The sequence below is a fragment of the Hakea prostrata genome, chromosome 2 (assembly GCF_041222555.1).
Source record: "Hakea prostrata isolate BN-2017 chromosome 2, UWA_Hpros_2, whole genome shotgun sequence".
Lineage (NCBI taxonomy): Eukaryota > Viridiplantae > Streptophyta > Magnoliopsida > Proteales > Proteaceae > Hakea > Hakea prostrata.
The window spans coordinates 59,737,032-59,760,522 of NC_142601.1; the positions used below are offsets into that span (position 1 = coordinate 59,737,032).

Consider the following 23,491-nt stretch of genomic DNA (forward strand, 5'->3'; position numbering starts at 1 on the left):
TCTTAACTTCTTCCTTCTATTACATTTCTCAGTATCCTGTCATCAATTTAGAAAAAGAAATTTCAATTGCTCTCAGAATTTAAAATAAGAAAAAGGTGGTTACTGTAAGCCAAAAAGGTTTGACTTTTGTAGCTGGATGACTGAAGTTTTGCCTTTTGATTTATTTGCACAAAGTGACCACGCTTGGACTTTAACTCATGCTGGCATCTTGAGCTTTTACAATCGCATTTGGCAACTTCCCCCAAATGCTCCTTACTAAGCTCTTTGAATTGTAGAATATTTAAATAGAAGCATCCTAATATCCTTCAATTTTTTTGGAAAAGTGTAATTGGTATCTGAAAATTCTTTCTTAAATACTTTATTTTACTGTTTGTGCAGAGCATGAGTTAATTAGAAGATTTAGGATTCAAAATTGATATTAAACACTTTAGAGGCCTATTGATATTGATAGAAATGTTAAAGTAGAAAAGTCCTACATTTCGAAGATCTCTTGTGGATTTCTTTTTCATATAAATAGGTGTAACCCCCCACCCCCACCCACCCAACCCAAAAAAAAAAAGAATAGTTTTTTATGGATGCCAAGGTTGGCTTTTCTCTGTCTTCCTTTTGAATGGCTGTCTTTTCTCTTCTTTCCTTGGACAGTGCAACTGTTCCTCTAGTGAAAACTACTTATGCATCCCTTCTAGTAAAAAGAAAGGAGCATTAGCTAAGAAGAAGAGAAGGGAAGAAAGATGAACAAGAAAGAAAGAAAAGGAAGGTGAGCTATAGTTGTTGCCTTGTTGGTGTAAAGTTCTACTCCTCTCACTAACCTATTCATTAAACAAAAATTTTGGATTAAATGTATCTTCGTAGGGAGGTTAAAGGTAAATACGTAAAATATGTAGCTACGACTCCATGACGACTTTTAATAAACCAATGAAAAATTACCCAGTTACATAAACTGTGGCACTCCTCAAGTTGGAGGATGATTATCAAGCGTTTCTAGTCTTCACAGAAGGGTACGAACTGGTTAAGGAATGAGACTCCTGGTGAACATATTTGCTACTTGATCAATTCTAGGAAGTACAAATGCAACCTCAATCCAACTTGTCTTCGATGAAGTGCCTATCGATCTTAATCCTTTGTTTGGTCATGTTACACAGAATTGTTAGCAACACTTATAGCAGTGTTGTTATTACAGAAGGGCTGCATGGATCCATTTATTCCAAATTCCAACTCTTGAGCAATTGCTTAAGCCATGTGAGTTACATACTTGATGAGCCATGGCTCGAAATTCTATTTTACTTGAAATTCCTAATATTTGTACCTGTAGAATTGTCTCATTATGAGGGTAGACTAAAAATTACTAAGCCCATAACCCATATATACTAGTGGCACACAAACTAACCCCAACTTAAAACCAAACTTCGACCATAGGTTCATAGGTTCCAATAAATTAAACCAAATGTAAGTTAAAACAACAAGCCCATCTTCTCTTTTTGCTGATATTCCGCATCGGAAGGCCTGAAGGGAAATCAAAATCTTGATAGGATTGGGCGAGACAAGAAACTTAGATGATGATTAAACAGCGGTGCATATTGTGAAACCTGGTTCTCTGGTTCACATGGTTCTCTGGACACCCATTGTATGCAGTTTCAGGATCGGTTTTGAGCACCAATATTTGAAAAATGAGCTCATAGATGACCTAAAATGGAAGAGATTGGTTGGTATTACAAGCATAAACATGTTCAGAAAACTAATGGAAGTATATTTCTTCCATTAATGTCAAGCTCACCCTGCCCCCTCTCCGAGGAATCTGAGTAGTGATGGAAAATTCCCTTCTCTCTTGTTTTTAGAGGAGAAAAATATTGTACATTCATAATCATTTCTGCAATCTTATGACCATGAGATTGTTATATTTATCTTGCATTTTTGTAACATTTTAAAAATTGTCTTTTCTCTGATTTAATCTTGCCACTTGATGTGTCGGTCTTCACAACTTTACGTTGCCAGCTTTTTCCATGTTTTGAGTAGTTAGGAACTACAATCATATGAAACTAAGTTTTTTACTACACATCTTCCTTTCTTCAACTTTCTTGTGCTTGTCCTCTCATTTACTTGGCCACTACATGCAACTATCATAACAGTATGTCCTATGTCTAAAATAATGTAAATTTTTTGTCCATGATTTAAAGTTTGGAGTTCTTACTGTCAATTGATGTTAAATCATTGAGGTTTAACATTGCTCTTTTGGTGGTTCAGGTTCTTGGTGATCTGGTCGAGTCCTATGTTGGTGCTGTGCTTCTTGACACTGGTTTTAACTTGGACTGTGTTTGGGAACTAATGCTATCTTTTGTGGAGCTAATAACGAGCTTTGCAAGCCTGCAGTATAATCCTATTAAGCAGCAGCTCAATGAACTTTGCCAGTACCATAAGTGGAAATTGCAGTTCCCAAATTCAAAGACAGGGGGAGCTTTTGTAGTTAAAGCATGTGTCGTTGGAAAAGAAATTGATTTTAGTGTCAGCGTGACAAATCTCAGCAAGAGGACTGCTGAGAAACTGGCTGCACAACAAATGTTCATGAAACTTAAGGTAAAACTTTTACTCACCCTAATATGTTTGACTGTTTCCTATGGTTGATAGACTCACAAAGGATTTTTAGCTTTGCTTTCGAACCAATTTCTTTGTGATTCTGTATGGTAAGCCTTGGCAATAGCAACAGAAATAACATCAAGAGAGAGAAATATAAAGAGGGTCCCAGTGCACAGTGCTCCTTACCATTACTGGGTCTGGGAGGGCTGAATGTTTACAACCTTAAACCTCAACCCCGAACCCCCACCACCCACTCACACCCTACCTTTTCTTTCCTTCCTTGGAGTGGCTATTTGCATGTTTCAAACCTGCAACCTGTAAAGTTAACGGTTGTGACAGGCATTGCCCCATGAAAGAAAAATATACTTCCCGGCCAATATAGTAGGCCTCTTGATATCAATATTGTATTAGTACATAGCCTCTTCTATCTATCAGTAATAGCAGGGACCCCATATCATGCATTGGTTTGTTAAGTTCTCACACTGTGCTAAAAGTATTCGTCCAAGATTCTAATCGATTTGAAGGGAAGATGTCCATAATAGCTGTAACCAATGAGGATTTAAAATCTTATGATTTTCTAAAAACCTGTGTATGATATGGCACTAACTGTCTCCCTTCTATTCTAGATATAGATTTTGAGAAATCTAGTCAAGTTTAGAATTTTTGGGTAACATTTCTTGTAGCTTCTTGGTAAGGCTGCTTATATCCAACCCTCTCCTGACCCTACTAAACACAGGAGCCCTGTATACTGGGTACGGCCTTTTTTTGTTACTTTTTATTTCTTATACTTTGTAGTTATAGCTAACAATAAGGCTAACAATAAGGAAGTCTCCTACTGTTGTTACCCATTGAAAATACATTGTTGTACATAAGACCATTTATCTGGTTCTCTGCACAAATTCACTTTGGCACCTTAAAAATCCAATCTGTTTTACTTGTAATGAGTTGCTCCATAGTCCACACTACATATTAGGAGGAAAGGAACTCCCTATAAATAGGTAACTAGATCTTAGTGGCCAAATACCCCTAACAGGATTGATTATGTGCACTAAATAAGTATTGGTTAGATGTGTGAGAAAATATTGTTTCTTACCCAGTTAAAATTAGCAGATCACTTACAAAGTAATCTAGAACATGAAATTAAGTCAAATTTACGGTAACAGTGATGTATTTTACACGAAGGAACTCCTCATATGGAGTTCCAATGATGATTTGAAGTTGGTAGAAATGATCTTGTAGTATAGTTCTAATAATGTTATTCTTACTCTTTTAACGCCTTGATATGTATTTTTGTAATTATTTATTATATGCAATATAACTAAACTTCATCTGCTCATTGAAGCTTTTATTCACTGGATTGAAATTGATATAAAAGATCTTAGGTATTAGAGTACACAAAATTGGGTATCAAATGAGGATCATACCATGTGTGGTGGTTGATCTTGTATTGCACAGCAAGTCGTCCAGCGTGCATTGAACATCCTTGCCGGCACTAGCAGATGGCCAACAACTTGGCTGCGTGCTAACACCGGCGGGGCCGGCGCCGGCTGCCTCAGTCGTTGAGGAAACAAGACATCTTGATTATATACCTTATTTTTGCTATCCATTTTCTATAATTATTTATGCAAAAATTTATGTGTTTTAGTTATTTATTTTTATTCCCTTATTAAAGTTTCATTTCTGACCCCCAAGAAGGTGAACTATTATCTCCGTTTTTCTCCTGATATTTCAAATTTTGCAAAGGCAAATTACCTTTTATTTTTACCATTATTAACAATCAAAATGAAGTGAAAGATCAATTTTTTTCTTTTTTTTCTTTCTTAGGTCCTTCATTATGAACTAGTAGATTTTAACATTTTATTAAACGAAGCACATAAAGAAAACAAATAAATTATTCAAACTTTTTTTAATTTCTATTAATAATTTCTATTAATATTAATAAAATTCTAAGGACTTCCCCAATTTTTACATAAAATCTAGGTGAAAGAAAAAAAAAATTATTTAAATTTAGACTCAGGCTCAGATGAAGATGAACATATACTATACATTAAGATCTCTTATATTGTTTACCGAAAAAAAAAAGATCTCTTATATTTTTTTGGTTTTGTAATAATTTTAAGTTGAAATTTGGTATCGCAAACAATGAAGTATTATTTTCACGAAGAAATTTAAAAAAAAAATTATATAGGTGATTATCCAACGTAAAAATACTATTTTTTACTAATGTACACATGAGGGCTTCTCCCTCCAAAGCTATACATAGGGCAGCACGGCTAAATAAATTTAAGTCAAGAGTGCTATTAGGAGCTATTTGAGCCGTAGTCATGGTTCAACTAATTCTAACCAGTCCTAATCTTTTTTTACAAGGTAAAAGAACTTAGTAACCCTAGTATGAGGTTGGTACTCTTCATACATTTTTTCCTTCATAGAAAAGTAGGTACAACCAAAGGGGTTGGTCCAAGTGGTAAGCAGCTTGGTTCGCTTAAGCAAGGTTCTAATATGGAAACCTTGTGGATGCAAAAAATTTTCGCTGGGAGACTCACCCATCACAGCTAGGTGGGGTCGAACACCGGATTAGTCAGGACAAAGCCTTGGCAAAGCTTTGTCTTGTATTTTTGAACTATTTGTTAGTTGTGAATTGTGATCACAAGTTGCATATGCAATGCTATATACATTTGCATCAAATCTTGGTCTCATGTTGTTGTTGTCTTTTTGTTATTTTGATAAATTTGATTGTTTTCATAGAAAAAATAAAGAATTTAATTTAAACAAAAACATTGGTGTCAAATACATGTATTCATTTGTTATATTTATGTAGTTTTGAATGAAATTTTAATTTATTTACAAAAAAACAACATTTTTTTTATCAAAAATTGTTAAAAAAAAATTAGTGCAAATATCTGCATCCAATTTTATTTTTTTGACTTTTGTACTCAAATGAATGGATTGATTTGAAATCAGAAATCAATGTATTGGATCACGTACATTTGAAGTTGTTTTTTGGGTTGTAAATATTTTGGAGGTTACACTATAGTTTGATTGAAATTGATTTTTTAATGGTCCAGATTAATATTTTCATCTTATAATGTATGTCTATTGAGTTATAAGATTCAGTTTGGTGTAACATTCTAATCATCTTTATGATAAATCTAATAAATTTTATCATATTAAGGCATTACATAACAAATCTATGATTTATTTGACATTTTTTGGGAGTTTCTCTCCAATGAAAGTAAGTACCAGACTTTTGAATCCATTAAGATGCAACAGCTTCCAACTGTCCCAACCACCGATCTCCCCTCCATTACTTGCTACGTACCTTTTCAAGTGAGATACGTGGCTTGCTGTATGGAGGCGGTCATGCTCAGATGCACTTTCTTCTAGGTCTAGAAAACACAAATAACAAGAGCTTCTGGTTCTGTGCAATGGCATTTGTCAGATTTCTTCTGCGGCTAAATTTGAGTTTTTCTTATTCTCATCTGAAAACTCCCGTGGAGTAACAGATATCATTGCCAGAAGCCATGGAGAATCCTACAGAGATGTTCTTGCCATTGATGCCTTCCCATCAGGTTTCGATTCATTGATTCTATCTGTTCTTACCCATTTCGTGTTTCTCCGTTTTATCAAGAGAAAAGGTGGTGTTTTACAGTTGAATTTCGTCTGTCGTTTCTGGGACCTTGGTGATGTTAGCTGCTCTGTTCTGTTTGATTCAAATCGAAGCATGTTGTGACGAGTTTGTAATCTTATATCCTTATAACCTCCGAGCTGTGGAGATATATGTATATGGATATTTAGTTATCTTACCCTATTCCCTGAAATCCACTTTTTTCTCTTTAGTTGTTGTGTGGGTTTGAGGAGTTAATTCTATTTTCATATGCAGAAAAAAGGGTACGGTCGAAAAAGCAGAACAGAGAAATTTCTGGATGCAAACAGGAAACAGGAAGCAAAGCTTATTGGATACGATGAATCACCCATAAACGTGGTTGTTCCTGATTACGTTCTGCAAGAAGCTTCTTCTGCTACTGTTCATAGCAGTGTCCAAGCCACGAAATTGCAAGATTCTTCCCCAGTTAACAGCTCCAAGAAAAAGTCACAGTCCACGGGTATTGTTTGTTTAAATGCTCTTGTGAATTGTGAATTGCAGGTTACGAGTCATAATACACATAAACCAAATCTTGCCAATTTATTGTTCTCGATTTGTGCAGGTGTGCCGTGCAAACTATCAGCAAGATCATGTTTGTATAATATTTGTGCCATTAATTATTGGAAACCTCCTAACTTTGAATGTTGCAAAGAGGAAGGACCAGATCACCTCAAGTTGTAAGTTCATTCTCTCAAAACCAGGTCTGATTTAGTACAAAATAGACCTCTTGAGCAATTATTTTTCTTCTAAGCGTGTAATTTGAACCATGCACAGATTCACCTTCAAGGTTACTGTTGGCATGGATGAGGCTTCAACAAGTTTTGAGAGTTTCGGTGCACCTCGGCCAAGCAAGAAAGCTGCTGCAGAACACGCAGCACAAGGGGCTTTATGGTATTTAAAGCATCAAGGCTACTTACCAAATGACGGATCATATGAGAACATCATCTAATTCTGAAAACAAAGGGAAAAACGTTTCTTTCATTTCTTTATTTCTTTTTCTTCTTTTATATATATAATAAAGAAATAAAGATAAAGCTTGATTAAAAAGAAGTTAAAGAGTAGAGTTAGTAGCAGTGCTGTCTGTGATAGCTAGTGTAGTATAGTGTTCATATGGTGTTGGGGATTTGAAGTTACATAGATATCAAGCAAAAAATTCTTTAAAATTGCACAAGATGTGTTGTTTTCCTCCTCTTTAAGGTTGGTGAAGCCTATTCTTAAGTCCTTTAACCCAAGTGTTTAGAGCAAAACAACTAATTTCTCAGAGCTGGTGATGGGCTTTGGTTCCTTCTGAAACGTCTTTCTTCTTATGAAACGTCCTTCTTTCTTGAGGTTTTCTTAAATGGACATTTTTTGAAACATGGACTGTAGGGAAACAACAACTTCAGGGTGAACTTGCTTCATGATCTTGAGGCAATAGATCTTTTAGAATTAGCTGCTTTCCTGATCCTTTTCCTGTCAACATGGCAACCACTTCTCGCTTTAGGCATTTTGAACAGAGAGCTGAAGATCTTAACAAAAAATAAATAAAATACAGAGAGCTGAAGAGTATTTATGCTTTTTTTTTTTTTTTTTTTTCCCGATTCTCAAGGTAGGAAGAAATGATTTTCATTTTTTCTAGAGACTAGTACATTGCTTAGGGTAAATGACTATATTACCCCTTTTGTATAACGAGTTTTGAAATCTAATGATTGAGGGGTGCATGTTTGGTGCGGTTGTTCACTTGCATGTAATTTATTATTTTTGGGGGGGGGTAAAGGCATGTTAAACTACTTTGTTTCCAAATGAAATGCCAAGTTCGCTGGGCTAATAAAAAGGGTTGATTCAACCCATACCCAACGCTGACTGAACGCTTGTCTTCTTCAATTTCTCACATCAGTTTCAAGAATACTTTGCCTATAAACCTTTTCTAACGTTCTGATCCAGCGACTCCAAGTCCCATCATTTCAAAGATCACCTGTTCAATCACACTTCAAACCATGACGGCAAGATCTAAACACTAAATGAAAACAACAAAAACAAGATCAAAACAAAATTAAACCACCAAATCATAAGGGAAATATTACTAACTAAACTGTTTTCTTTGCTTATGTTAACGGCGAAGACGATCTCACAAAGGGCCCCAAGCCCTCAACGATAGAATTTACCGGCGGAGGAAAAAGGAAACTGTGGATCAGACGACATGGTGCTATTCTCTTGACCCTCAACTTTTCATGTTCCACTTGAAACATCGGCGATAAATCGGCGAACTGGCAAACTTCACCGAGATATCACACCTTGGTTTGACACTTTTACTACTACCTTTGAAAAAAAAAAAATCCTTTGTTGTGCACGGCAATGCATATAGATGCCAAACAATAGGCTTAAATGTAACACATGATTTCAAATGTTAAAAAGTCCAAGATAGGCTTGTAATTTTATTGCTTTTTCAGCGTATTGTTTGGTATCTATGTGCACTATTGTGCACAACAAATGATGTTTTCTTAGCTTGCTGTAAATGCAGTTTTTTATTTAAGGGAAAATTTTTGACATGGTCAGATTGTAAACAAAAATAAACTATATATTTTTTAAAAATTTTACTTAAATGGATCCTAATTTTGAAAATAATTATTGAATTCTACATTCTTTAACTAAAGTTTTTTGTCCAATTAATATTCTATCGTAAGCTATCCAAATTACTCTTAATTCATTTATAAAAAAAAGTTGTGAGAAACGCTTATGAGTTCATTAAACCTCTAGGCAATTCTAGAGCCGACAATACCTACATTTTATTTTTCGCAGTTCTCATATCATTCGTCAGCTTTATCATTTCCAATAAAGGACTTGAAAGTAATTTTAATAGTTTATGGTTGAATATTAGTTGGACCAACAAAATTATCACAATATTTGAGATTTGATAATTATTTACAAAAATATAATTAATTGAAGTAAAAAAAATTTAAAATAGCTTATTGAGTGAAATTTTTTTTTTTTTTTTTTTTTTTTTAAATCTGACTATCTAGGAAATCTTCCCTTTATTTAATTAGTGCTATTTTGTTGTTGGTTGTAGTATTCAAAGCTTGCAATTAACTACAATGGATTCCCACTTTGAAATACTCACTTAATAGATATTTTTTATCTATCTATTGGGCCTGATTTTATTGACAATGTCTGAAGACTCTGAACTAATGCCAAGCTTGAAGCCTTACAACACATTTGTATTAGTTCCACAAAAATCCATGAGAACATGTTCTTTTTCGCCATGTACCTGGTATTAGTAGGAACAAGAGGCCACAAACCTTCTTTAGAGAGCTTTTTGGAGCTGACCAGTTCAATGATGATCATTCTGAAGAAAAGAAGAAGTTGTCTTACTTCAACTGGTGGAACTTTGGAAGAGATGAAGCTAGTTTTGAATGTGATCCCTATATGTATATATTTTTTTGCTTGACATATGGAATTTGTATAGCACAAACTTTCACATCTTTTAATTGATATATTTTAAGTTATATATTCATTTTTTTTTTATTATCATTATTAGTTAGTTTGACATACGTATATTACCATTGGTTACCAAACATTTTTTGTATTTAAACCCAAATAATTTTTTGTATTGATTTCTTAAGGGTCTGTTTGATTACATGGGTCTGGAGATTTCAAATCTATGGAGTCACAACTCATAAAATTAACTGTTTGGTTATAGAATGAAATCTGTGGATTCATCTTAAAAAATTATTTGGTCGACGTGATTTTTGTGAAGTCGCAAATGTTTAGTGCTTTTATAGTCGTAATGAAATCTCTAGATTTTCACTTCATACTCATAAATCTATAGATTCACGTTTTTAGTGTAAAAAGATAATTCTTTAGATTTCATGAATCTGGAGATTTTCACAACCAAACGGGTATAAATTTCATATTCATGAATCCAGAGATTTGAAATATCTAGATTCATGTAACCAAATAGACCCTAAAATTAGGTATCAATTAAAAATGAAAACCATGCCAAAGCTAGTCTTAGGTTCAAGGTTGGTCCAACCCAACCCGGTCGGTTTGACACCTCAATTCTTACAGCCGTAAAATCCTGGCGAAAGAAGGATACTGTTGTAATTTGACATATTTGGGCGCCAACTCTGGTTATCTCCCGCCAAAACCTCGACGTTTAACGAGAAATGCCTCTGGTCCTGGTGAAGGGCAAAAGAGAACGAGAAAGAGAAAGAGAAAGCAGAAACCCCTGTAGTTCCAGAACCCAGAGAGAGATAGAGAGATGTCAGGGTGGGACGAAGGTGCAGTATTCTTTAGCGATCAGGCGCAGTTTCCTCGTGGCGGTGGAGACTCCGACCACTCATCGGCGGCGGCAGCCACCCGCCATTCCGTCTTTCTGAAGTTCAAGGAGTTCATTCGTAACTACGCAAAGAAGAATGTCTTCATATACAGAGAGAGCCTTATTCACAACCCCAAGTTTCTTCTGGTCGATATGGAAGATCTTCACTCCTTCGATTCCGATTCCGATCTACCGGATAAGCTCCGATCTGCCCCAGCCGACTACTTGCCCTTGGTAATACCAAAACCCTTCGTATATCCAGGCCTTATCAAAGTCCTTGTAATTTTTCTCTGATTTTTTTAATTGGGTTTTCTCCTCTTTCTTAGTTTGAGACTGCGGCTGCTGAAGTTCTGGCGAGTCTAAAGTCCAGAGTCGACGGCCAAAATGGAGAGATGGCGGAACCGGTCAAGGGAGAGGTGCAGATACAACTCATGTCCAAGGAGGACACCATCTCCATGCGTTCGCTTGGGGTTAGTTTTTAGGCTCTTCGTTCTTGGATGTGAGTTTTTTGTTTCCTTTTCTAGTTTATTGATTTGTTTAATCGGGTAAGAGCAGGCTAAGTGCATATCCAAACTCGTTAAGATCGCTGGGATCACCATTGCTGCTTCAAGGACGAAGGCTAAAGCGACTCATGTTACCCTCGTGTGTAAGAACTGCAGGAGTGTAAGAACGGTACCTTGCCGACCAGGGCTTGGAGGGGCAATTATTCCTCGTTCTTGTGACCATACTCCTCAGGTTGGTCTCACTTGTCGATTTCCCCCCCAAAAAAATTGAAATATTTGAATTACCCCTGTTCCATATTTTGGTATTGTACGATTGATTCTTGTAAGTTGTCTTTAAATTATCATAGCCAGGGGAAGAACCTTGTCCTATAGATCCTTTTATGATCGTCCCTGATAAAGGCAAGTATGTTGACCAACAGACCTTGAAACTGCAGGAGAACCCAGAGGTATGTCTCTTAGTCTTGATGCACATTCAAGGCCTAGCTGCTGCAACTCCACCCAACCAAATATAAATATATATATATAAAAGATGTCTGACTTCATTGGTGTTTATTTGTAAATGGTAGGACGTCCCAACTGGGGAGCTTCCAAGGAACATTCTTCTCTCCGTGGATCGCCATCTTGTCCAGACGATTGTACCAGGATCAAGGCTGACCATCATGGGGATATACAGTATTTATCAAGCAGCAAATTCCTCCACTAGGTAAGACTCAGGGCTTGGATATTTATTAACACATTACCTACTCACCAGTAATCACATGGAGAATGTTGTCCTCTGCAGCCAGAAAGGAGCAGTTGCAATTAGGCAGCCCTATATCAGGGTTGTAGGAATAGAAGAAACTAATGATACCCATTCCAGAGGTCTCTCTGCATTCACACAAGAAGAGGTAAGGCTTGAGACTTAGTGTGTATATGTAAATTTGCTGTAGTTTGTTTGTTTGTTTTTTTTTTCTTTCAATGAATTAATAAAACATTGCCCAAAGATGAAATGGGGGGGGGGGGGGGATGTACAAAGGGGGGAAGTGATGGGAGGGATTACATCACCTTGAAGAGAGCAGAGACAAATCAAGACCTCAGGTAACAACAATATGCCTGTTCTTGGGGTGTCTACAAGAAGCTTTAGAGGAAGAAGAAAAATCCTGGAGCAGACATCTTTATTTAAATTTCTGTATTTGAATTTGGAACTTTATTTCTTTTATGTTACTTCATCATGACAAGTTTAATTAGACTTCTAACTTTAGTTGCCTGACAACAACATGGTTATGAGTCGGATGTTTTGCCACGAGGCAGTTTTCTTTGTGGGAAAAATGATGCAGGTTTCAAGTATGAAATCTGACTTGAAATTGTAATGGGAAATAATGATAAAAGGCTTGACTGTTTACCTTAATTTAGTGATGGATGGGGCCAATCTAACTGGACAGCATTAATGGGGTTCTAACCATGATAGATAAATATAAATTGGAGTGAGCATTTTAGGGGATGCTGTCGATGGTGTTTTACAAAGGTATTTTGGGGATGGTGTTGATGTCCCAAGAGAATATCGTGTTTTCTTTTTAATCTAATTTATCTCTTTTGCTAGTTTCCTTATATCTGCTTAGGGTAAAATAGTTTCTTTATATCATTCTGTAGGGAGTAGATAAATGTAATTTTTGTTTCATTTTCATGTTAATACTTATTTAAGCGAAATTCTCTGGCATGCAGATAGAAGAGTTCAAAAAGTTTGCTTCGGAAGGAGATTGTTACAAAAATATATGCTCCAAGATTGCACCCTCCATATATGGTCACAATGATGTGAAGAAAGCTCTTGCTTGTCTTCTTTTTGGAGGATCAAGGAAGGTACATATCACAAGTTCTTCTTGCTGATTTTGCCAAATTGGATGGAGTTGCTCAGAAATGTAATGACTTCCGAACCCACCCTCTCTAATGCAGTGGCTACCAGATGGTGCAGCGGTTAAGAGGTGATATCAATGTCTTGCTATTGGGGGATCCATCCACTGCTAAATCACAGGTTTGATATCAGTAGTACCTAATGATGGAATTTGTGATTTTCCAGAATTGTAGAAGCTGACCCTTTCAAGTGGGATCATCTGGTGCTTATTTTATTTTTGAAAAGAGGTCCACTCAGTTAAGTTATAACTTAGAAAATAGGTTCCTGCTGTTGCCTTTTTATGAGACAAGAAGATTACTAATGAATTTCTTTCTACCATGAAGTTTCTCAAGTTTGTGGAAAAGACAGCTCCAGTTGCCGTTTACACTTCGGGAAAAGGTTCATCTGCTGCTGGTCTTACAGCTTCAGTCATTCGTGACAATAGCTCTGTAAGTTTTTTGAACTTCTCCATGAATAAACATAAGCGATGCGTATCTAGTTTTCTGATGATATAATTTAAAACCTGTCCTTTTTCCTTCCTCAAGCATGTATAAGATTTTCAACATGTTTTGTTATTTTAAATTTCTAATTGTTATTGTATGCACCCAGCGTGAATTTTATCTTGAAGGAGGAGCCATGGTGTTGGCTGATGGAGGAGTTGTGTGTATTGATGAATTTGACAAAATGAGATCAGAAGACAGGTAAGTTTGGAAAATGAAACATGTTGGGTCGCTTTTCTCCATGAGACAGCTCTCTTTACAATATGGTAGTTGAAAGTATTTACATTTCCATTTACTGTGACCCAAAGGGTTGCTATTCATGAAGCCATGGAACAGCAAACCATCTCTATTGCCAAAGCAGGGATCACAACTGTTCTAAATTCTAGAACATCTGTGCTTGCAGCAGCTAACCCTCCATCAGGACGTTATGATGATCTTAAGGTCCATCTTTCTACTGTCTCTTGTACTGTTTTTTAAATCCATATTTATGCGTCTGATTTTCTAGAATGGAAACTTAAGGAAATTAATCACCTTGCAGACTGCACAGGATAATATTGATTTGCAGACAACAATACTTTCTAGATTTGATTTGATCTTCATAGTGAAAGATGCCAGGGACTACAATCAAGATAAGGTAATCAGTTATTATAATGCACAAGTAGAGTTTGTTGGACTATGACTGTAGCAATTTAACTGTAAGAATCTAATAACAGCTTATAGCTAGCCATATTATAAAAGTTCATACGTCAGCTGATTCAGCCTCCAGTGAAGTAAGAGTCTCAAAGGAAGACAACTGGCTGAAAAGGTATAAATCTTGAAACTATGTTCCCCACAGGAATTCTTTTTTTGTAAATATGGATTATGCATAGACTCTTCTTTCTTTTGTCCTGCAGGTACTTACAGTACTGTCGAACTGAATGCCATCCCCAGCTATCAGACTCTGCTGCGACCTTGTTAAAGAATAACTATGTTCAAATCCGACAGGTGAGTCTGCATGTTTCCGGTCATCACGAGGAATCCATAGTTCATGATGTGCTCTTTTGCAAGCAGACCTACCCTGCGATTTATTTAGGTCTTAAGTTGTTAAGATCCACCTTCAATCTGTCTAAACAGGTCAATGTGGTGGTCTGGCCCATCCAATTTAGCTTCATTTATGAGGCTTCTTAACTTTAATGCAAGTGCTTTTGCAAAATTCTATTATTTGGAAGGTCCCTTCTCATTCCTCCTTTGCAACTTGACGCACCTAAGTGTGGATTGGTTTGGTTTCATGGTTCTTGTTCTTACAGGAAATGAGGCAGCAGTCAAATGATTCAGGTGAGTCACCAGCAATACCAATCACTGTGAGACAGCTGGAAGCCATAATAAGGTTAAGTGAGGCGCTTGCAAAAATGAGACTGTAAGTAGTTTATGTCCATTTTTAAATATGCAATTGGAGTTAAGACTAATTTTACTTTTTTATGCCATTTGGCTGGTTAATATCTACCTTAGATGTGCACTATATCTGAATCTTTTGCCAAGATGCTTGGGAGTCCATACTGTTCTTTAGTCTTGTTCTTATGGGGGGTGGATGGGTGGGGAGAACAGCCTTGATTTGCTTTTAAAGCTACATTTCCAGCATGATTTGACAAAAATAAAAAGGCTGTTAATTCACTTTCAGTTTATTTACCAAATCCAAGTCTTCCCAGCTGATAGACGTATCGGTGGTCTGTGCTCCACGTGATGTTAATTCATGTCCCTGTGATCTTCCTCCTATTTAAAATTTTCATTGGACATATTGTGCTACCAATTGTGATGATTTCCATCTATTCTGGCTCAACAGACACATACTTGTGAAGTTATTGATGGTGTACTGAATTTATCTCTCAACTATAAATTTAGGTCCTATGTTGCGACTGAAGAGAATGTATTGGAAGCCATTAGGCTGTTCAAAACTGCCACGTTGGATGCAGCTCGGTCTGGAATAAACCAACATATGAATCTGACTCCTGAGATGGCAAATGAGATAAAGGTTGGATGCATACTTCTCCGTCTGTCTTCTTTCTTAATAGGATAGGCGCAAGGGGGAAAAGACATTTGTAGGGCTTCAACGGTAAAGGCATGATGAATGGCAGGCAGGTGTAATGGATAAATCCTTCACTTAGCTGTTTCAGACAAGGGGGCTTGACGAAAGGATTCCTAGCCAAAAGCCAACCCAAACATCTTTTTCCCCTTGCCATGTTTGAATGAGAATTACTCATGTTTTGCCTTTTTCTGAACAGCAAGCAGAAACACAGATAAAAAGAAGAATGGGGATTGGGAACCACATATCAGAGAGACGTCTCATTGATGACCTTACCAGGATTGGATTGAATGAGTCTATTGTAAGGATACCGCACTTGAAAAACCATATATTTTCTAGTCTGTTCCAACAGTTCATATATTTTTGCATGTTCCCAACTACATGTAGATCATCTACCTTGATCCTCCTACAAAACTTCTTTAGATCACTTGATTACCTTGTTTTGATATGTATGCAGGTCAGAAGAGCGCTTTTGATTATGCATCAAAGAGATGAAGTTGAATACAAGAGGGAAAGGCGTGTTATTGTACGCAAAGCCTAAACACATTTGTTTTGAAGCAAAAACGGCATCTCTAGGGAGTGCTTTGCATGCAGGTTCAGATTCCAGCGGTACACAACCTCGGAAGCAATACGTTATATGTAGATCGTGTGTGCAGTGTTAAATGATTGGGCAGCATTATTTTCTCTTTCTGGTCGCCCACCACTTGTTATGATTCTTGTGACTATTGTATTAAATTGACTTGTCCATTAAAATGTAAAATGGACCCTTAACCCTGTTACTGAGAAAGATTAATCTTTTGCTCTAAACAGAGGGGAAAAATCAAATCTTCTAAGCTCAGAAGGAAAGCAGAATTCCAAGAACTTGACTTTGCTGGTTGTAACTTTGTTCATTAATTTTTCAAAAATTTAATGCAGCCTGTAGCACACAGACAAGGTACCCCAGCTATTTGTCAGCTTCAGTTGAACTTGTGAGAAATCATGAATGTCTACACCCCCCCCCCCCTTCTCTCTCTCAAAAAAAAAAAGATCATTGAGCTCATGCTGTATATGCCTTTGTCTGAAATTGAACTTATGAAAGGTTGGTTTGTTTTTGATAGCTCTGCTGATAAATCTAGGGATGTTCAATTGCATCTCACTTTATCAATAAGTGAACAGGTTGGTGCACTGTGGGATTGTCTCGAGTCTTGACCACCTCCCTCAGCTCTCATTCTCTTTGCATCTTTTCCACCTTTTTGCATTTTATTCTAGGCCTTCTTCATTGCTTGGTACAGTAAGGCAGCTAGACTAACATCTATTCACTCCTTTTGGCATTGCATTCAAGCCCTTCCTCCCATCTATTCACTTTGACATTGTGTTCTTTTCTTCAGTGAAAGCTTTGACATTTTGTTCCATGGTCTGATAATGCTGATAGCTCTAAGATGACGAATTCCCAAAAGAAAGCCTAATTTTTAGAACCAGAACTGATTGGCAAATCATAGTACAACCATCAAAAGCACAAGAAACATAGGTATGACCAAATTAGTTGTAACCATATGACATATATACTTCTAGCATTAAAATTCTATCTCATTTGGATATAAAAACGCTTTGGACGTTTCTTGGTGTCCAGAGACATGTAAATAACAATCATTTCTAAGTTCGTGTTAATTCAGATTCACTGGATCAGAGGTATATGAACATCAAAACTAGAACCAGCTGATTCAAAAAAAAAAAAAATTAAAGGAAAGAACCTGGGGTATGAAAATATAGTGGGAGATAGAAGTTAATGTCATATACTAGGACCGGATTAGGGAAGGAAAAGGAAAGAAAATTACAGTAGAGATGTTTTTGTTTTTTAAAATTTTTAAAAAACCCTACTCTTGTTGGGCCCACCATTTAACTTGCTTTTTCATGTCCATCCTATTTATTTCCTGTCATTTGCGAAACTGAGAATTTGGAGGAGGCTTGTAGTTTCCTGGGCAGAGGATGCTAGACTTTGCTATCCAGCCTATCCTCAAGGACTTGAAGAACCCTAATAAGCCTTTAAATTTCATCCCTTCGCGTCTGGGTAACTCAGAATCTACTGTTCTTCGTTATGCCCTTTTCCCAGCGAACAGAAAAATGTCCTCTGCATCAAAGTTGGGTACTGCCCCTTCGATTCGTTGCGCTTCTTTCCCCGCCCAACGACCCCTTAGGTGCTTGTCGTTTTGTTAATTTTCCCTTTTGATTTGTTTAACTTCCCCGCGGAAAATGTACTTGACTGAATCGCTGTGCTCCTTATCTCGTACCCTGCAGATATGCAGTGCTTGGAGCTGGCTTTGCCGGATTGTCTGTGGCTTGGCATCTCTTAGAGGTACACCCCCTACCCCTATCCTGCTGCTCTTCACCTCTTATGGTCAATCTTGCTGCTGAAATTTTAACTGATGATATGTATTCATGTGGGTTTGCGTTGCTCTTGAACTCCTTTAGTGTTTATCGAGCACGGAAGTAGTCCTCTTCATGAGTGCTTCTGTTCCCCACCTTTTGCTTTCTACTAGGTGGAGCCACAATTTATGAACTGCCTTCATTTTATTTGATTGTTACTTCCTTCAAATGTTGTAGCTGGCACCAAATGATTTGAGTCTTTCCATTGATATCTATGATGAAGTTGGCATTGGGGGTGGTGCTTCCGGAGTTGCAGGAGGATTGATTCACCCTTATTCTCCTAAAGGTTCTCTTTTTATTCTTTCACCTCATTGTTGCTGCCCCACCCTAATTCATTGCCTTCATTCCTGTTTGGAAATTTATTCATCTTTAATTAAACAAGCTTTAGCATTACTGTTTTAGGTTAATTAGTCCGATCATTGACAGCTAAGCTACTGTGGAAGGGTGCTGAGTGCTGGAAGGAGTGCTTAAAGTTGTTAAACATTTCGGAAGCATCTGTCTCTAGGGAGATGAAGAATCTTGCTCAAGATAACTGTGTTGATGACTTACTAGTTTGGAGAAGGTTGCCCTCTCTCTCTCCAAACAAATATCTTTCTGTTTCTTTATAGATTCCCCATCACCCAAAGTTTGTCGCAGATATAAGTGATAAGTGTATCTGTCATGTAGTTGCTTAGATAATGATTTCATTTCAGTTGCTAGAAGCTGCAGGTGAGAAAGATTATGAATAATAAGCTTTGTATGTTAAGAAGAATTTGGTGCTTGCTTGGATGTATGGAGATGACATGTAGTTCTTCTAGCTTCTGATGAAGGGACTAAGATTAGTTGTTTCGATTTTACCTCTTGGATATGTAAAATACTGGTGCTAGTGGAGGCAGCACAATTAGAATACAGATTTTTTGTACTTTTGAATTATGACCACTCATTGGTCCTTTTCTCTCAAAGAAGCTGGTTTCCTGAGTGATGTAACCACGATTCTACGGCTAGGGGATGTGTGATTGTTTCCCTAGAATTAGGGTTAGCCCATAATCCTGTCCCTTGAAACCTGCAAATAAAGAACTAAATTGAAGAATAAAAGATTCTTAACAGATCTAGATGGGATGGTTCAGTTTGGGAAAATTAGGGTTTTGAGAAAAGATTGGGATTAACAAAAATATAATGGGTTGTAGGACTTGAAAAGAAATGAGTTTAGGGTTTAACAAAGGAATATGAGATGTATTATGTCTTTGGGAAGATCCTAGGGACAAGTTAGGAATTGACTAATTTTATTTTGATTCTTTTTTTTTTTTTTTTGGGAGGGGGGGGGATTAGGGTTTTAACAAGATCTCTGTCAGATGGTTTGAGACACCCAGAATTACCCTAGAGCTGGAAAGAAAGTGCGCGCTTAGGTATGGGAGGGTTTTGGGATGTTATGAGTTGGTTCTTAGGTGTAAGTAGGTTGCTTGGAATCTTGGTGAGTTCTTGAGCTTTTTGCTGTCCTCTTTCTTCCTTCTTTTTTTTCCCCTTTTCTTTTCTGTTCTGAAAATTCAGAATTGCTGCAAGAACCAAAAGGGAAAAGGAGGGCCAAAAGGGAGAAAGAGGAGGGGAAGGGGTGCTGCAGAAGGTTGCCACAGGGGATGGGCAAGGGTTTCTTAGGTAGCTGCAAGGGTGGGGGAGGGGTTCTTGGGGTTGTGCAAGGAGAGAGGAGGGTGCAGGTGGGGTCGTGGGTGAGGGGGACGGCGCTGTAATCACTGTACTTACTAGGAGATGAAAATCTGCTGCTGGATAATGAATGCTGGAGATTGGTAGAAGCTTTGCTGGAATTGATGGAGAAGACCTTCTAAAACCGTCATGGCCCTCCCAAGAAAGCCACGACTTGATTTCCCACAAGATTCAAATTCTTTTAGTCAATAAAACTTGTTTTACAATGAGGTAGGGTGGGCTACATATAGCTTTACAATTGGAGGGAAAATACTTAAACTCAATCATAAAACCTATTCAACTAGGGGATCCTTTATAGACTAAGATCTCCTTTACAATCAATAAATAACAACCACAAATTAAAGAAAGCAACTTGCAAAATAACAACTAGTTATCCAAAAAGAATCTTAATTTTAAAATAGGTTTTAATTTGGACTCCAACTCTAACTTTAACTCTGAATACTAACTCAATTAAGTGAGTAAATTAGATATGGACTCACAAAATTAAAACATAAATTACTGGACTAAAATAATCACTAAAAGAAGTGGAAAATTAATTTGGACTCCAACTCTAACTTTTAACTCTAAATACTAACTCAATTAAGGGAGTAAATTAGATATGGACTAACAAAATTAAAACATAAATTACTGGACTAAAATAATCACTAAAAGAAGTGGGAAAATGACCATAATACCCCTATTAGGGTTCAGCAAGCCCACTTGGTGCACCAATGGGTTTGGTTCTTGGGCCCCATTGGTTGGTTCAAGTAGGGAAAGTGGGCCTGCTTACATCACTGAGAATTCCAAAGAGTTCTTTTAACTAAGAAGAGCATTGCCTGCTATTTTTTAAGTAGGCTAGTTTATGATACATTAGTTAAAGGCTACTTTCTATTGTTTTAAATCCTTATTTTTAATCTTTAAATTTGCATTTTGGCATGCCTTTTCTTTCCCCCTCCCACTGCAATAAGTTGCTATTGATCTTGTTTGGCCAATGTTCGGACATAGGTATTCATCTTTCTATGCATTTGATTTCCCATGATGCATGCTATATTCTCAGGGGCATCTTGAGACCAGCTACAACCTTAAGGAATGTGGATATACTGAATGAGGTAATTTCCTCTGGTTTTTGTTTTTTCTCAAATACGAGTCAGATAGTTTTCTTTCTTTTGTGAAAAATGACTTAGTAATGATATTTAGTTTATTGGTTTAATTAGAATGTGCAGAACTGCCTTGGGGAGTGCAGGATAGAGTCAATAGACAAGGAAGCTGCTAGCAATCTCATACCTAATATGTGCATGCCTTACAACTCTGCCATTTATATGCCTGAAGCGATAAATATTAATCCTCAACCCTACGTTAAGGTCTGAACAAAAGAGCCTAATGATCACTTTTAATTTTGTTTTTCTGATCAGTGCATTATATTACTTATGTCTGATCAGAAATACAGCTCATCTTTTTTTTTTTTATAGGCACTCTTCTCTGCATGCAAAAATATAGCAAAAGAGTTGACAGCATCAGGCCATGGAAGAAAAGATATTTACTTCCACAAAATGTCTGTTAACGGGCTCCTTGAATTTGGTGGTGAGCTTCACGTTCTACTGTCCCCATGTTTATGGTAACATTTTGTTTGACTAAAGCAAGCAAAATTAAATCAGCATTGTCCAGCACTTGGAACTGGTCTAAGGATCAATGAATCCAGTCCTGTTGGATAGGTTCTCTTCATTTATTCAGAAGATTTATTTAATTTTAGGAAATAATCTCTGATTCTTAATTGCAACTTTAGATATACATGTTCATAAAGTTCATCCAGAAACTTCACTAGTTCTCTTCTTTAATGTACTCTATATTTTGGTCAGTAGAATACAATGCAGTGATAATCTGTCTAGGCGCCAGAGCTGACTTGCTCCCAGAGCTGTCAGGGAAGCTCCCTTTGAGGACGTGTAGAGGTGTCATTGCTCACCTACAGCTCCCTCAAGATTTAAGGTATCGGTTTTTTACTTATGATCCCTCTTTAAAGGGATAATGAAATGTTTGTTATTATTATTTTTATTTGCTCTTTAAAGGGATAATTTAATGTTTGTTAGTATTATTTTTCAACTGTAGAAAGCCTTATTTTGTTGAAACTCCTATTACAGAGATGAATATGGGGAACATAGCCCATCAATCTTGTCTGATGCATGGGTTGCTCCTCGGGGGCGTCGCAATCTGGTTTTGGGCTCAACATGGGAGTGGAGATCAAGAAATTATTCAGCTAGAGTCTCTCCGGAGGAAGCCTCAATGGCCCTTAAAGAACTTCTACCAAAGGTATCTGCTGTCTACCCTCATATACAGAATTGGATTTTCACTGAAGCAAGAGCAGGTGTTAGGGCCATGCCACCAAAGACTTCTCTTGGGTCATTGCCGCTGTTGGGTTGTGTAGATGATTTTGTGGATGGGAATTACAATTGTAAATACTGGTTGTATGGAGGGCTGGGTTCAAGAGGTCTACTCTATCATGCATGGCTTGGAAAAATATTGGCCCAAGCTGTGCTTTCTTGTAATGAAAGTTTAATCCCTTTGGAATTGACCTCATGGCGAAAGCCCCAATGATTATTATTAAGAAATGGATGGTTCCTTATCTCTGGTGTTTGATATAATTTCAAAGCCTTTCTACTCTACACTACATTCTGGGAATCATTTCCTTAGCCCCACAGCATTACAGTTGATTTGGTGCAAACTTACCGAACTGTTTGATCCTTCAATTCCCATTTGATCTTTTGACCTAAACGTGTTACTGTTTGGTGAACTGCCAGCAGGCTTGCTTTGTTATCATGTTATCTACTCCAGCCCAACTGTTGGCAACTGTATCCACTAAGCTTTCAAGGATTAACAAGAGCTGGAAGGATTACTTACTTTAGACACTTAAAAATCACTTTTGGCCAGAAATAAATGGTCTCATGACTCTGACGTTAGAATTTGATAGCTGTGTCTGATTTTCAATTTCTAGTATCAGATGCTATTAATGGATGTACTGCAGCTAAGTAAAGATCATTGTTGATTTTAGGCGTGTAAAAGGATAGGAATTGGATGATAATCGAATAATTATTTTCTTAAGTAGATTTTTCTAAGTGGACATGAATACAAGTTTTCGACTACCTGTTGATATCTTTACCATTTTATTTGTGAGACTAAGTTTAAAATTTAAGAATTTAGCAATTTTAGTAATTATTTTAGTAGAAAATCTAAAAAAAGTCACATACCACAAAAAATAAGAAAAATAAATCCAAACGAGTAACTTAATCGGATAATTTAATTGGACAGATAATAATAGGTAAGAAATGGGTATACCATATCCGCACCCCATTAGTAATTGAACAGATTCGGATACGCTAAACAGATGCGGATGCGAATTCAAGAACAGATTTTGGTTATCCATTTACTCCCCCAGCTGATTCCCAGCTTTCTAATTTTGCCCGTATTATTCGGATATAAGCTTTGGAAGGGAGTGTCTAGCAAAAAAAATTTGTGGGTCTTCAATGAGTGTATAATTCGCATAATAAGAAGTATAACTTTCACAAGAGTACAGCACCTTTAATTGTTCTCTCTCTTAAGAATTCAGCAAGAAATTGAGCAGTCCTGAATTAAAAGGCTTGTGCATTCTCTGTGTACTTGGCTATTCTGGTTAGTTTCTTGCCAAAGGAATGGATTCTTGTTCCCCTATGATTTCAGCAATTCAACCTTTTTCTTCTTCTTTCGATCCCTTCTTTTTGGCCCTTAAAACCCTTTTTAAGAGGCTCAATCATACGTAGGCTTTAATCGGTTTTCCCTCGTCTAGTGAGGCTTACTAATCTATCACTCTTAACTTTGTTTATAAGATCTTACCGGAAGAAAGAACAAAATTTTTTGAAATTTTTTTCTATCATCACAAAAACTGCATTCAGCCTCTTTCTCAAGTTTATTTGTGTTAGCTAGAATGGGTTTTGCAAGGGGTGTCA

General features: G+C 36.9%; 3 protein-coding genes across 5 annotated transcripts in view; all 3 read left to right on the plus strand.

Annotated features, from left to right (window-relative positions):
• Positions 1–7,775, plus strand: part of LOC149025334 (RNAse THREE-like protein 1) — a 143,148-nt gene extending 135,373 nt beyond the window's left edge. For 2 of the 3 annotated variants that reach the window (XM_089145564.1, XM_089145566.1), the window contains 4 exons: positions 2,242–2,571; positions 6,452–6,674; positions 6,777–6,891; positions 6,989–7,775. In XM_089145564.1, the coding sequence (XP_089001690.1) occupies positions 2,242–2,571; positions 6,452–6,674; positions 6,777–6,891; positions 6,989–7,163 (843 nt within the window). In that variant the 3' untranslated portion in view covers positions 7,164–7,775. The remainder of the gene's footprint in view (positions 1–2,241; positions 2,572–6,451; positions 6,675–6,776; positions 6,892–6,988) is intronic. The other variant, XM_089145565.1, reaches the window with a different exon arrangement.
• A 2,585-nt stretch (positions 7,776–10,360) lies between these two features.
• Positions 10,361–16,429, plus strand: MCM5 (Minichromosome maintenance (MCM2/3/5) family protein). The gene is given in 19 exon segments (XM_089145567.1): positions 10,361–10,742; positions 10,835–10,978; positions 11,064–11,243; positions 11,359–11,457; positions 11,578–11,714; positions 11,793–11,898; positions 12,713–12,847; positions 12,941–12,958; positions 12,960–13,019; positions 13,223–13,327; positions 13,488–13,579; positions 13,687–13,819; positions 13,917–14,012; positions 14,092–14,183; positions 14,272–14,362; positions 14,665–14,774; positions 15,257–15,386; positions 15,637–15,738; positions 15,895–16,429. Coding segments are annotated over 19 exon segments (2,205 nt in total). The 5' UTR covers positions 10,361–10,451; the 3' UTR covers positions 15,979–16,429.
• Positions 16,430–17,093: 664 nt separating this feature from the next.
• Positions 17,094–22,422, plus strand: LOC149025338 (FAD-dependent oxidoreductase family protein). Its single transcript, XM_089145568.1, has 9 exons — positions 17,094–17,611; positions 17,712–17,769; positions 18,018–18,126; positions 18,267–18,402; positions 20,575–20,626; positions 20,732–20,878; positions 20,987–21,098; positions 21,377–21,500; positions 21,653–22,422. The coding sequence occupies exons 1-9, from the start codon at positions 17,403–17,405 to the stop codon at positions 22,104–22,106; spliced, it is 1,401 nt and encodes a 466-aa protein (XP_089001694.1). The 5' UTR covers positions 17,094–17,402; the 3' UTR covers positions 22,107–22,422.
• The last annotated feature ends 1,069 nt before the right edge of the window (positions 22,423–23,491 follow it).